We start from the raw sequence: 12,524 nt of genomic DNA, 5'->3' as shown, positions 1-12,524 counted from the left end.
TTTCTAGTTTTCAAGTATCTTCATAACTAATTACACCATAACTTTTTTTTTTTACTATTTTACCCAGAATGTGATGGGTTTATATTTACCTTTAGACTAAAGTCACATTAAAACTTTGTACCGAAGGAGGGAAAGCTGTAAACATTTTAAAAATTCCTTCACAAGCTAATTATCAATTTCAGTCAACATTCTGTCGAGGCTAATTTTGGTACATAGCTTTTCTACAATGTGTATTACACATTTGCTACTTTTAATGTTTCAATTACATGGTATTTATATTTCGTTTATGACATGATGTAAACCAAACTTCAGGAGCTGAAAATGTTGCATACTGTAAAAGCAGAAATTTTCGCGAGGGTTTAATTTTCGCTATATTCGCGAGGCCCTACATCTTTGGGAAAATGAATATTCACCATTAGTATAATTCTTATTCAAATAGGATACCATTTTTACAATTTTGTGAATATCAAACCTAACAAACATACTCAAAATTTCAAATTTGCGAAATTTTGACCTAGTGAAATTATGTGCTTTTAAGTACCATAGAATGACTATTGTAATACCTCTTAAATTTAACATATTTTCTGATTTCAGGCCAGGAACACTTCCAGATGGTCGTTTCCGAAGATCAAGAAACCGCAGTGTGACACATTCCCCGCTTAGAATTTACATGACGTCCTCGTCTCAGAGAAGCAAGCTCACAGAGTTTTAAGGAAGAAACTGCAGAGTGACACATTCCCCGTTTAGAATCTAAGCAACTTTGTCTTCTTACAAAAGCAAGCTCACAGAATTTTAAATGTGATCTGTTGAAATTTACCGACAGATCGTAAACGTATTTCTGTTGATGCGTCAGTTTGTTTGTTAAGGAATTTTGTTATGTGTTATTGCGTTAGCTTGTCAGTGCATTGGTTTGTTGGTGCATCAGTTTGTTGATGTGTCAGTTTTTGGAGAAAAAAAAAATTTTCATGTGTATTTTCGTAGTGTGGAAAGAATAAAAAGTTTTCAGTTAAATACTTACATGTTTAACAGTGATTGCTAGGAACAGCTAAAAAATTAGTTCTCTGAATAGCTCTTCTAGAGCATTGAATTTCAAAGCTTAGGGTAGAGAACAAAACTTTTAACCTCTGTGATTTAGCACTTGTTATTGCATGGAATTTCCAGCCTTTAGGTAATGAGTTCAATACCTGGAAAAATTTCTATTTTCTGTGATGATATGATTGGAACCATTTTTATTTAACATCATTTTGTCACTTGCCTGAATTTCATGTGGGGGATACTTATAGGTTATTAGCTTTGTATCGGGAAATATGCACAAGTTCTTCAGCGGAAATATTGCATGACTTTAGGAGCGCAATATTGGCATTCCCCTGAAAACGAGTGCATATTTTCCGATGCAAAGATAATAACCTTTTTATTACATACGCATCTACACGTATAAATATAATGTAAATATCATAAATATGTTCAATAGCCTGAGTAGGATTGGCAATACTGAAGAAAATAGAAAAAAATAGTGCAACAGCACACACTGAATTCAATACCAGTATAATTCAACGGGGAATAGAAACGAGTATGTAGTAATGTCTGTTCCGATTTATATCCCAAAGTTAAAATGTTATAAAACTTGTTTCGCGATTTGCAATGACATTTGCAATTGGACAGTTCTAAGACTCAGGCTCAGTATGAACAAGTGAGATGCTTGATTAAAGTTTCCTAACCTTGGACCCAAAGTTTTGTAATTAATCCGCTGCCGTGGCGGAGAGATTATAGGAATGGTCTGCGTCCGTCCTTCCGTCTGTAACAAAATCGTGTCCTGTCCATATCTCCTAAACCCCTTGAAAGATTTTCATGAAACTTGGGTCAAATGATCACCTTATCAAGACGATGTGCAGAACCCATGAGTCAGCCTTGTTGGTTCAAGGTCAAGGTCACAACTCAAGGTCAAAGGTTTGAGCCTGCCATTTTGTGTCCGTTCTATATCTCCTAAACCCCTTGAAGGAATTTTATAAAACTTGGGTCAAATGATCATCTCATCAAGACGATGTGCAGAACCCATGAGTCAGCCATGCCGGCTCAAGGTCAAGGTCACAACTGAAGGTCAAATGTTTGAGCCTTCCATTTTGTGTCCGCTCTATATCTCTTAAACCCCTTAAAGGAATTTTATAAAACTTGGGTCAAATGATCACCTCATCAAGACGATGTGCAGAACCCATGAGTCGGTCATGCCGGCTCAAGGTCAAGGTCACAACTTAGGGTCAAAGGTTTGAACCTTGCATTTTGTGTCCGCTCTATATCTCCTAAACCCCTTGAAGGATTTTCATCAAACTTGGGTCAAACGATCACCTCATCAAGGCGATGTGCAGAACTTATGAGTCAGCCATGCCGGTTCAAGGTCAAGGTCACAACTGAAGGTCAAAGGTTTGAGCCTTCCATTTCGTGTCCGCTCTATATCTCCTAAACCCCTTGAAGGAATTTTATAAAACTTGGGTCAAATGATTACCTCCTCAGAACGATGTGCAGAAATTATGAGTCAACCATGCCAGCACAAGGTCAAGGTCACAACTAAGGGTCGAAGGTTTGAGCCTTCCATTTGGTGTCCACTCTGTATCTCCTTAACCCCTTGAAGGATTTTCATCAAACTTGGGTCAAATGATCACCTCATCAAGAACTCATGAGTCAGCCATGTCAACTGAAGGTCAAGGTCACAACTGAAGGTCAAGGTCAAAGGTTTCAGCTCTGTATCTTCTAAACCCCTTGAAGGATTTTCATGAAACTTTGGTCAAATGATCACCTCATCAAGACGTTGTGCAGAATTCATGAGTCAGCCATGTCAGTTCAAGGTCAAGGTCACAGCTAAAATCAAAGGTTTTACCATTTCACTATCCATAGCAGTGGTGGGGGATTTAGCTGTCTTTCAGACTGCCTTGTTTACTCCTGTTACAATATGATATTAAGCTCAGAATAGATTGCGCAATAACAATTTCAAATTTAATATTCGAGTTATTAATGGTGAAGAAATACTATCCAAATGGAGAAATTGCTTTTAGCAATGAAACGGCAAAACATGCCTCTTCTACTTAGGAGTGAACAATATCATACAACTAGAAGGCAAAACATTTGGGCTATATTTCTCCAAAAGAGTACTGTATTTACAATAATTTATAAAATTGAAAATGGCAGTTTAAAAGAATTCCTGATCATTTTGTGGTTTTAGAATTAATTCTGTCTCTATTCCTGTAGAAGCCAGTGTCCTTTTAATATAATTTTGCTGAATTATTTTGCTACCTTAATGGATTTTCATTCCAAATCCCTGTAAAAAGGATTTTATGTCTTTTTACTGGCACAGTTTATTTTCATTATTCACGATTTTGTAGTTTTGAGTAATAACAAAACTGTTTGAACAGCATTTAAATGCACATGTTCACAATTTAAGCAGAAAGTCTGTTCTTACGGTAGTGTGATAAAGTAAAATGATATAATAGAAAAGAAAAAATGAGACAGAATGAAAGTGTACTGAAATGAATTTACAATGGACAGGGTAAAAGTATAATTGCAATGTAGAAAGATCAGATAAAATGGCAGTGTGCACAGAAGTTACAAAATGGCAATATACACAACCAAGATAAATAGGCAACACGAATACTTGAGATAAAATTAATAGGCAGTTTGAATATATGAGATTAATAGGCAGTTTGAATTAAAGATAAATAGGCAACATGAATACACGAGATAAATAGGCAGTTTGAATGCATGAGATAAATAGGCAACATGTATACATGAAATACATGAGATAAGTAGGCAGTTTGAATACATGAGATAAATAGGCAACATGAATACATGAGATAAATATACACAAGTTTAACAGGAAACATACTAAATTCAGATATAATGAAAAATGTACCTAACTTGCAGATAAACGCAGCAATATTATGTAGAAGTAATCTAAAACTAAAAGATAGTTGTACTGGCAGTTTACACAGTCAAAAAGAATGGGAATATACTGAGTTTTGCACAAATTTATGACATGAAATACGTATTGTACACAATTTTATGAAGCCAAAAGGGCTTTGCACAGTTGAGATAATTTGAAAATCACCCTAATGTGCAATAAAATAACACTCGGTAATCTTCAAAAGAAGTATAAGCAAATGTGATGTACTTGCAAAACACTTAGATAAACACAATTATTATATTGGAAATATAAACAGCCATTTGTTAACATTAACTCGTACATATTTGAGCCGTGCCATGAGAAAACCAACATATTGGCTTTGCGACCAGCATGGATCCAGACCAGCCTGCGCATCCGCGCAGTCTGGTCAGGATCCATGCTGTTCGCTAACAGTTTCTCCAATTCCAATAGGCTTTAAAAGCGAACAGCATGGATCCTGACCAGACTGCGCGGATGCGCAGGCTGGTCTGGATCCATGCTGGTCGCACACCCACTATGTTGATTTTCTCATGGCACGGCTCATTTTATGAGCTGAGTTTTTTGTTTTAATTATTGGAAATATAAACTCGAGTTTCAGAAATCTACTGACAGGAGATTAGTTTATTAGATGCCTGTAACAGTTTTGATGAAAGAATATTAATAATAAATGCATTCTATCTCAGCATTGCATAGAATACTCATTCCACGCACTTGAAAATTTTTACTTGACAGTTTTGAAATGAGACGCTCGGGAGATGTGCATGAATCCAGTCTGTTAAATTTCACAGTTATGCCAAAATAATCAAATGGTTTGTCTAAAATGAGAATTTTATTTACGATGTGTTTTTTTGATATGTTCATATTAAGATTAATTTCATGAATGTCTCCGGTGCGCAAAACAAAATCGGGCAAAAACTAAAATGGATTTCCAAGCTTTTTTCTGGTATAGCCTGATTGAAGTTTATTATATGCAAGGCCGCAAAAATCCGCGAGTTCTTAAAATAGATGCCCACAGGCAACATGTCGAGCCCACCAGCTGTCAAAAGGACTGGGAGTTACAAAAATGATTGTAAAAATGATAGAAATTTTTTAAAGCAAAATAGTTCAGAGTGCTAATCAGCAAGAATTAAAGATTTACAAACTTTACATAGTGATCTGAAAAACAAAATTCATAAAATTAGGAATACTATCTCCCAAAATAGAGAACCACCAGACAGATGAAAGAAGTTCTTTTCATTCAGTAAAAGATGTTATATTTATCTACCTTTCCTTGCAAATATTGTTTTGTCGTTTTGTGTTTGATTTTCAGCGAAATTTAATAAAACAACAGTAAGAACGTATTCTTTGATATTTGCAATCAAGAAGACCCTAACCTGTACTGAAGAGTATCCTCCAAACTTTTCTCAGCTAAAAAAAACTTGAAGCAGATGCTAGCTAACTTTCATAAATAGGCAGACAAACAAAATGCAAATTTTTCATTTCAAATGCAGAGCTAGATATATTTTAGTAATTCAAGCAACAATGTTAAGTGCTTACCCTACTTTTCCATCCGAGCACAGGCAAAGTTTTCCAGTATCCATTCCTGTAATGTGCTCAACATGCATATATTTTGAACCTCCTCACGATGAAAAGGGTTATTTAGGGACTGACCTACTTAGAGCTTCAGAGAGAAAGTAGAAAAAAATACTGCGACAGATAGAGGCTGTGAATTGAAACCTTCATCAGGAAACTGCAGATCACCAAATGCTCACTCCCTGACAGAGATTTCACAATAGTCTCGATCCTACGTGCAGGGAGAGGGTGTTAATGCTTCCCTTTTTTAGCTCATCTGATTTTTTGAAAAAAAATGATGAGTTATTGTCATCACTTGAGCGGTTGTCGGCGTCGGCGTCGGTGTCGGCGTCGGCGTCTGCGTCGGCGTTGCCTGGTTAAGTTTTATGTTTAGGTCAGCTTTTCTCCTAAACTATCAAAGCTATTGCTTTGAAACTTGGAATACTTGTTCACCATCATAAGCTGACCCTGTATAGCAAGAAACATAACTCCATCTTGCTTTTTGCAAGATTTATGGCCCCTTTTGTACTTAGAAAATATCAGATTTCTTGGTTAAGTTTTATGTTTAGGTCAACTTTTCTCCTAAACTATCAAAGCTATTGCTTTGAAACTTGGAATACTTGTTCACCATCATAAGCAGACCTGTACATCAAGAAACATAACTCCATCTTGCTTTTTGCAAGATTTATTGCCCCTTTTGGACTTAGAAAATCAGTTTTCTTGGTTAAGTTTTATGTTTAGGTCAGCTTTTATCCTAACTATCAAAGCTATTGCTTTAAAAACTTGCAACACTTGTTCACCATCATAAGTTGACCCTGTATAGCAAGAAACATAACTCTGTCCTGCTTTTTGCAAGATTCATGGCCCCTTTTGGACTTAGAAAATATCAGATTTCTTGGTTAAGTTTTATGTTTAGGTCAACTTTTCTCTTAAACTATCAAAGCTATTGCTTTGAAACTTGCAACACTTGTTCACCATCATAAGCTGACCCTGTACAGCAAGCAACATAACTCCATCCTGCTTTTTGCAATAATTATTGCCCCTTTTGGGCTTAGAAAATCATTTTCTTGGTTGAGTATTATGTTTAAGTCAACTTTTCTCATAAACTATCAAAGCTATTGCTTTAAAACTTGCAACAGTTTTTCACCATCATAAGTGGACACTGTACATCAAGAAACATAACTCTATCCTGCTTTTTGCAAGAATGATGGCCCTTTTTAGACTTAGAAAATCATGGGTAGGACAATATTTCTATTACACAAAAAAAATCAGATGAGCGTCAGCACCCGCAAGGCGGTGCTCTTGTTTAGGTTGAGTTTATAGAACGAAATATTGTTCTCGTTTTGTTTTGTCACAGCAGTGTTTTGTTTGTGAAACAGAAAACAATTTTGAAAAGTGGTTGTTACCAACATACTGTTCTTGTTGTTTTGAAGTAAAATCATCCTGTCTGTAAACTTGTTTTGTTGTTTGTAAAATGCTTCATGTAATAGTGATCCCAAAATGCAATCTCATCAATAAAGAGATTTAAATGTCAAGGTCAGAGTGGTAAAAAAAAATAAGCGGATAAAAAAAAAAAATTTATATAAACTTATAAGTTTCAGTTTCTTCATGTTCAACAAAATCTTATTTCAACACCTGTAGAATGTTCAAATAATTTGCACAATATTTATTTACATTTATTTATATGTTTAATACCTTTCAAGAAATATCAAAATATCAAACAGACATGTACATGTTGTATAAATAAAGAGACTGAAAATGTCTTTACCTTATTAATGTAAAGGTGACGTGTACCTTCTTTAAGGCACATCTAAGCTTAGCTTGGGCTTTGCTTTTTATTATTGTTTGGTTGTGTTAGTGTAATTTATGAAATTATTTTCAAGACACTTGAACTTAATGGAATCTTTTTTTTTTTTTTTTTGCACCAAGTATTGTTGGCCACAAGCATATTCTAAACATTATACGTTTTTGGAAGACATGTAATTTACACCAAGCATATTTAAAACCTCATCAATTTTGGGATGACAAGACTGAAATGTGGTCAGCTGATTGTGACTTTGGAAAGGCTAGGTATTGGAATAATGCCTGTTTAAAATATCTTCTTTGGAAAGACCTGCAACTGACTTAAATCATATTCAAAACATTGACTAATCAAACAATAATTTGCATCAAGCATATTTAAAATTTTCAGTTAGCTTTGAATAGACCTGTAATAGGCAACAGGCATATTAAAAACATGTCTTTGGAAAGATCGGTATAAAGTGACTCAAGGAAGAAATGTTATTGGCTAAAAGCATATTAAAAATACTATCTACAACACAAGTAGACCTGTAACTGGTTTAAAGCATTTTTAAAACATTATTGACTGAAGGTTAGACCTTAAGGCACATTCATAACGTTTGCTACTTTAAAAAAAAAAACAACTACATATTGCAACAATGCATTTTCAAAGTATCATTTCCAATACTTGAAAATAGCATAAAGTAAAAAAAATATGTATATAAACATCAATTTTACCCAGGGGAGTGTCACAAGTCCGTTGTTGAAAAAGGTCAAGATTCCAAATTTGAGGCTTTAGATTATTCTTTTTAGTACCATGACAGTGTTCTTCATTTTATACATTTAGACATATTACAGTTGTTTTCATGTTTATTTCATTGTTGTTACCATAAGAATGGCTATGTATTGTTTTCAATTTCAAAATTAGAAAATTCTAATTTTCCTCAAAATTAGAGAATTCTAATTTTACTGTTCCCAGTGCTCTTTTTATGTGCATTATAATACTGTACTTTGCCAGTATGCAAACTGAATATTTTTTATGTTGGCTCAACGGAGCTTATTTTCATACCTTGTAATAATTGACCTATATTCATACATATCATTGTGAATTTTCCCCGTCATCGAAACTGTTTGAATATAATGCTTGATGCATTTTTTTTTCAACATATTGGTATGACTTATTTTTATGTCACTCTTTTTTATGATTCGCATTTTTTTCTTTGTTTTTTAAAGCGACATTCCATTATTTTTGTTGTGTGAACATTTTTTTTACATATGTCATTGTGTAAGTTATTAAATATTCATTAATATCTGCATAATGATTGTTGTGTCACTTATAATTCTACAAGTTACAGTTAAACGAGAACTAGGCCAGTATTCACCACCATTTTAAGTTACTGACTTAAAACTAGCAACATTTCCAATTCAGTGTTTAGCTAACATACAGTTTGTTCACCAACCTGACAGAGAATGTTTTCAGTTGTAACATATAGGCTTCCCATTCTCTGTGTTTCTTATCCATCATTCTGTTGAAAGTTGTCAGAAAAAAATGTATGTATCTACCTGTTATTAGTAAGTGTATCTGTAAGGCTGATTCATGATCAAAACTATCACAAATAGAATACAGTGAAATCTTTTATTTTTGTCGGCATGAAAATTTTGTGAGGTTGGCAAAAATGGCTGTTTTGTTGGGATATATGTTTGTGGATTTCAACTTAAAAAGATAAAATGAATGGTACTTATTTGGGATGAAAGTTTGTGGAGTGGCAAATTCACAGAACCAACAAAAAATTGCCTGTCAATAATTTCTCAGTACCAATTTGCAAGGTTGCACTTTAAGGGAATAAATTTTGTGGAGTGGCAAAACCACATTATCAACAAAAATTTGTCTGAATATCAATAATTTCTCTGTATCAGTGTTGTACTTTTAAGTGTTGGTGAATACTGGCCTTTGTGATTGTAATAGCCAGCTCCTATATAAAGCTACACCAGTAATTGCAAGCTAAAAATAGCTAGTAAATACATGATTCACAGATATAGTGAACTGTCAGATATATAAATATGTTCACATTTGCTCTTCAGTTGATATCAATTATAAATGGAACCGAAGTTGTTAAGGGTATGTTTAATGGACTAGTCCATCATTTCATTTGGGCAGTATCACTTACTATTTAAAGGGGAGTTGGCTGAAAATTTACTGACTGAACAGTGAATAGTGCAGACCGTGATAAGCCTGCACAGATGTGCAGGCAGATCTTGGTGTCTGCACTGGTCGTAAAGGCAAAATCACTTGCCGCCAGCAGGCTAAAGGTTAACTTCAGTTTGACATATCAAAATTCAAAGCTGTTAATTTATTGATCTATTTTTACAGCCGCATGACCCTTCAGTTATTTTTTCTTCAGTAAAATTTAGCTTTATGCCGAGAATCTTTAACAAAAAATTTCATGAAATTTAACTTCTACAAAACAATCGTTGTACATTACCCTGAAACAGTTTAAACAGTAACATCAGTAGTTATGTTGTGTACATTAGTTTTTATCTATTTTATAGTATCTTAATATTTAAATGATGTTTTTTTAGCAACATCTTTATTAATTTTATAGACTAGGACCAAAAAAAGTACGGGACATGTGTAATGAAAGTGACTCACTGACATAGTATCGGCTGATTGAAATCTACAGCATTTTATTGTAAACTGTGTGATGTAGAATAAGGAAATGTATGGAATATACCATACTTATTTTTTATTGATGCACTCCTATACAGTACGCCACATGTTCATAATGCCTAAAGGACCAGAACTGATGCTTTTGATACATATGAGCCACGCCATGGGAATGCGCAGGCTGGTCTGGATCCATGCTGGTCGCAAACCCACTATGTTGGTTTTCTCATGGCGCGGCTCATATAATTTTCATCTTGTGATATTGTGTTTTATAGTAAAGCTAAATTTGTGAATGTAAACATTTTGCAGTTTAGCTTATCTCCAAATTTGAATTTGCATTTACATATGTTGGCAGAATTCAGCTGTTTATCACTATATTTTTCACTTTTAAACCTTACCCTTCTAAATTTTAATTATGAACTTGTCAAACTTTCAATTTGGACAGTATCATTAACTATTAAAAGGGGTGCTTACCAAAAAGACTGAATGGCGAACAGTGCAGATCGAATGCACGAATGTGCAAGCTGATCATGATTCACACTGGTCGCAAAACCAGAATCAGTTGTGTACAGCATGGTAAGGATTAAAAATTCACCACATAGTAGATTGTAACCCTCAAGATCCCATTGCAAAGACTAGCATAATAAAACTGTAGTTCATGTTCTAAACTGCTGCAGCAGCTTCAGTGTCACAAAAAAATGACTTTGCAAGACATTGTGGATATCACAACAGGTGGCAGCCCTTTTTTTTTTTGACAATTTCCTATGGTTTAAAAGAAGATTATAGGTATTTTTGAATGAATAAGATCTAATAGACTTTGAACCATGGCTATCCTTAAACTATTCGTATAAGAAACAGACAGTAGTAATATCAACTGTACTGTAAAATCATTAATATTTGTGGGGCACTAATTTTTGTGGATATTGTGGTTGAGTGAATCCAAAAAATCAAATTCCAATGAACAAATAAATTTCACCTTCATCTTATTCCAAGTTAGAATCCTACAAATTCATACCCCCATGAAATAGCCGTTTTGATCTAAACTAAGAGAATTTCTTGCCCATGAAATTAAATGCTTTCCCAGTATCTCGCTATATAAGCAAGTATCTGACAGTATGTGTTGACATCATGTTCAGCAGCCAGCCAAGCAAGTGAGCAACACAATTTGCTTGTGAAGGCAGGTGGATGCTTAAGGCAGGTTGAAATTGAAACCAAAAGTCAATTCAGGAAGTTAGCAGAGTGGTTCTATAAGGCAAGCAACGCTCAACTAACTCACTAAAGCAGGTTCATCTGTACATCTTACTTACTTGTTGATAAGGCGGAAAAAAAAGTGATTATTGTTTATGCTGCGGCAGTTTCTAGGTAATGTCCTGATATAGTGTGAAAATTAATTAATCTTGGGGAAAGATAATCAGTTTACAATGAGGTGAAAAACAACATGCTTTTATTTTTGTGATTTCGTGTTTTTGGGCCACAATTCGAGCAGAATCTGTCTTTAAAACGAAAGTGCTGTTCTGTTGTAATATCCACCAAGGAGAGTGCACTATGTAAACACAAGTCCCCCCCAAGGACTGTAATATATTCAGACATGCAAGATCATTTTGTATTAATTAACCATTTATATTGTTTCTTTTATTTGTCTCTTGATTATATCATTCAACTTGCACCTTTGTTAATTATTAAGGAATATTTTTCTCATATTTATTTATAGAAATATCATTGAATATAAAAAATAAAAGATTGAAATCTTATGAAGTTCTTAATGTTTATTTTGTCATGTTATACCAGATGGGTCTAGTGATTAAGGTTGTTCACTTTAGAGCCCCATGTGGTTCTGGGGCCATCTGTGTATGAAAAGAATAATCAATTGGAACCACTGCCTTACCCTTGCATGATCATAAGAGGCGACTAATAGGGTCTTAACACTTGGTTTTGCTGTAACTCGGTGATTCCAGCAGGTATACAAATTTTGATTCCATACCTCACATTTTTATTTCGATGTAAATGAGATGTGAAACCAAAATTTGTAGTCCTGTTTGGCGCAATATAACCTATACTGTGTTGGTGCGCTGTAAAACCCAAATATAAAAAAAAAAGTTCACTTTGGAGTCACTTTCCTTCTCCTCTGTGCAGTTTGAGCCCTGCTCAGGTCACTGAATGAGGAAAACTGTCTGGCTAGTTTGTTGAAAAGTCGAGGTTCTAGCTAGGTGCCAGCCATTTCCTGGAAGGAGTATGTAGGGGTAACACAGATTTTCCATCACCATTAACACTAGAAACTAGACATACTGCTATGTTCGACTTAAAACTTTACAAGCTACAGCAGATATTAAAACCTGGTACGAGTCAACAATGCCTCTTACTGGTACCATCCAATTCTGTAGTGATTACAGTGATAACGGCTAATGATATACTGCCTTAACACTGGCTCCACCTCCTTTGGTAGTGTTGAAAAAAAGAGCTACTTCCCAGGTGACAGTAATGAACACAAAACAAAGGAGTTTGATTTATTTTCTGTAACTGTTTTGTACCAAAGTTCAATAAAATTGCAATGTATCATTCAGTCTTATATAATATATGGTTTAATGCTCGTGTTTAACT

General features: G+C 34.5%; 1 protein-coding gene across 1 annotated transcript in view; it reads left to right on the top strand.

The window, feature by feature from the left end:
• Positions 1-11,677, top strand: part of LOC123551381 (diacylglycerol kinase zeta-like) — a 183,638-nt gene extending 171,961 nt beyond the window's left edge. The window contains exon 29 of the mRNA XM_053542118.1: positions 595-11,677. Within this exon, the coding sequence (XP_053398093.1) occupies positions 595-647 (53 nt within the window). The 3' untranslated portion in view covers positions 648-11,677. The remainder of the gene's footprint in view (positions 1-594) is intronic.
• The last annotated feature ends 847 nt before the right edge of the window (positions 11,678-12,524 follow it).

This window comes from Mercenaria mercenaria, chromosome 4 (assembly GCF_021730395.1).
Source record: "Mercenaria mercenaria strain notata chromosome 4, MADL_Memer_1, whole genome shotgun sequence".
Taxonomy (NCBI): domain Eukaryota; kingdom Metazoa; phylum Mollusca; class Bivalvia; order Venerida; family Veneridae; genus Mercenaria; species Mercenaria mercenaria.
This window is presented reverse-complemented; position numbering and strand designations above follow the sequence as displayed.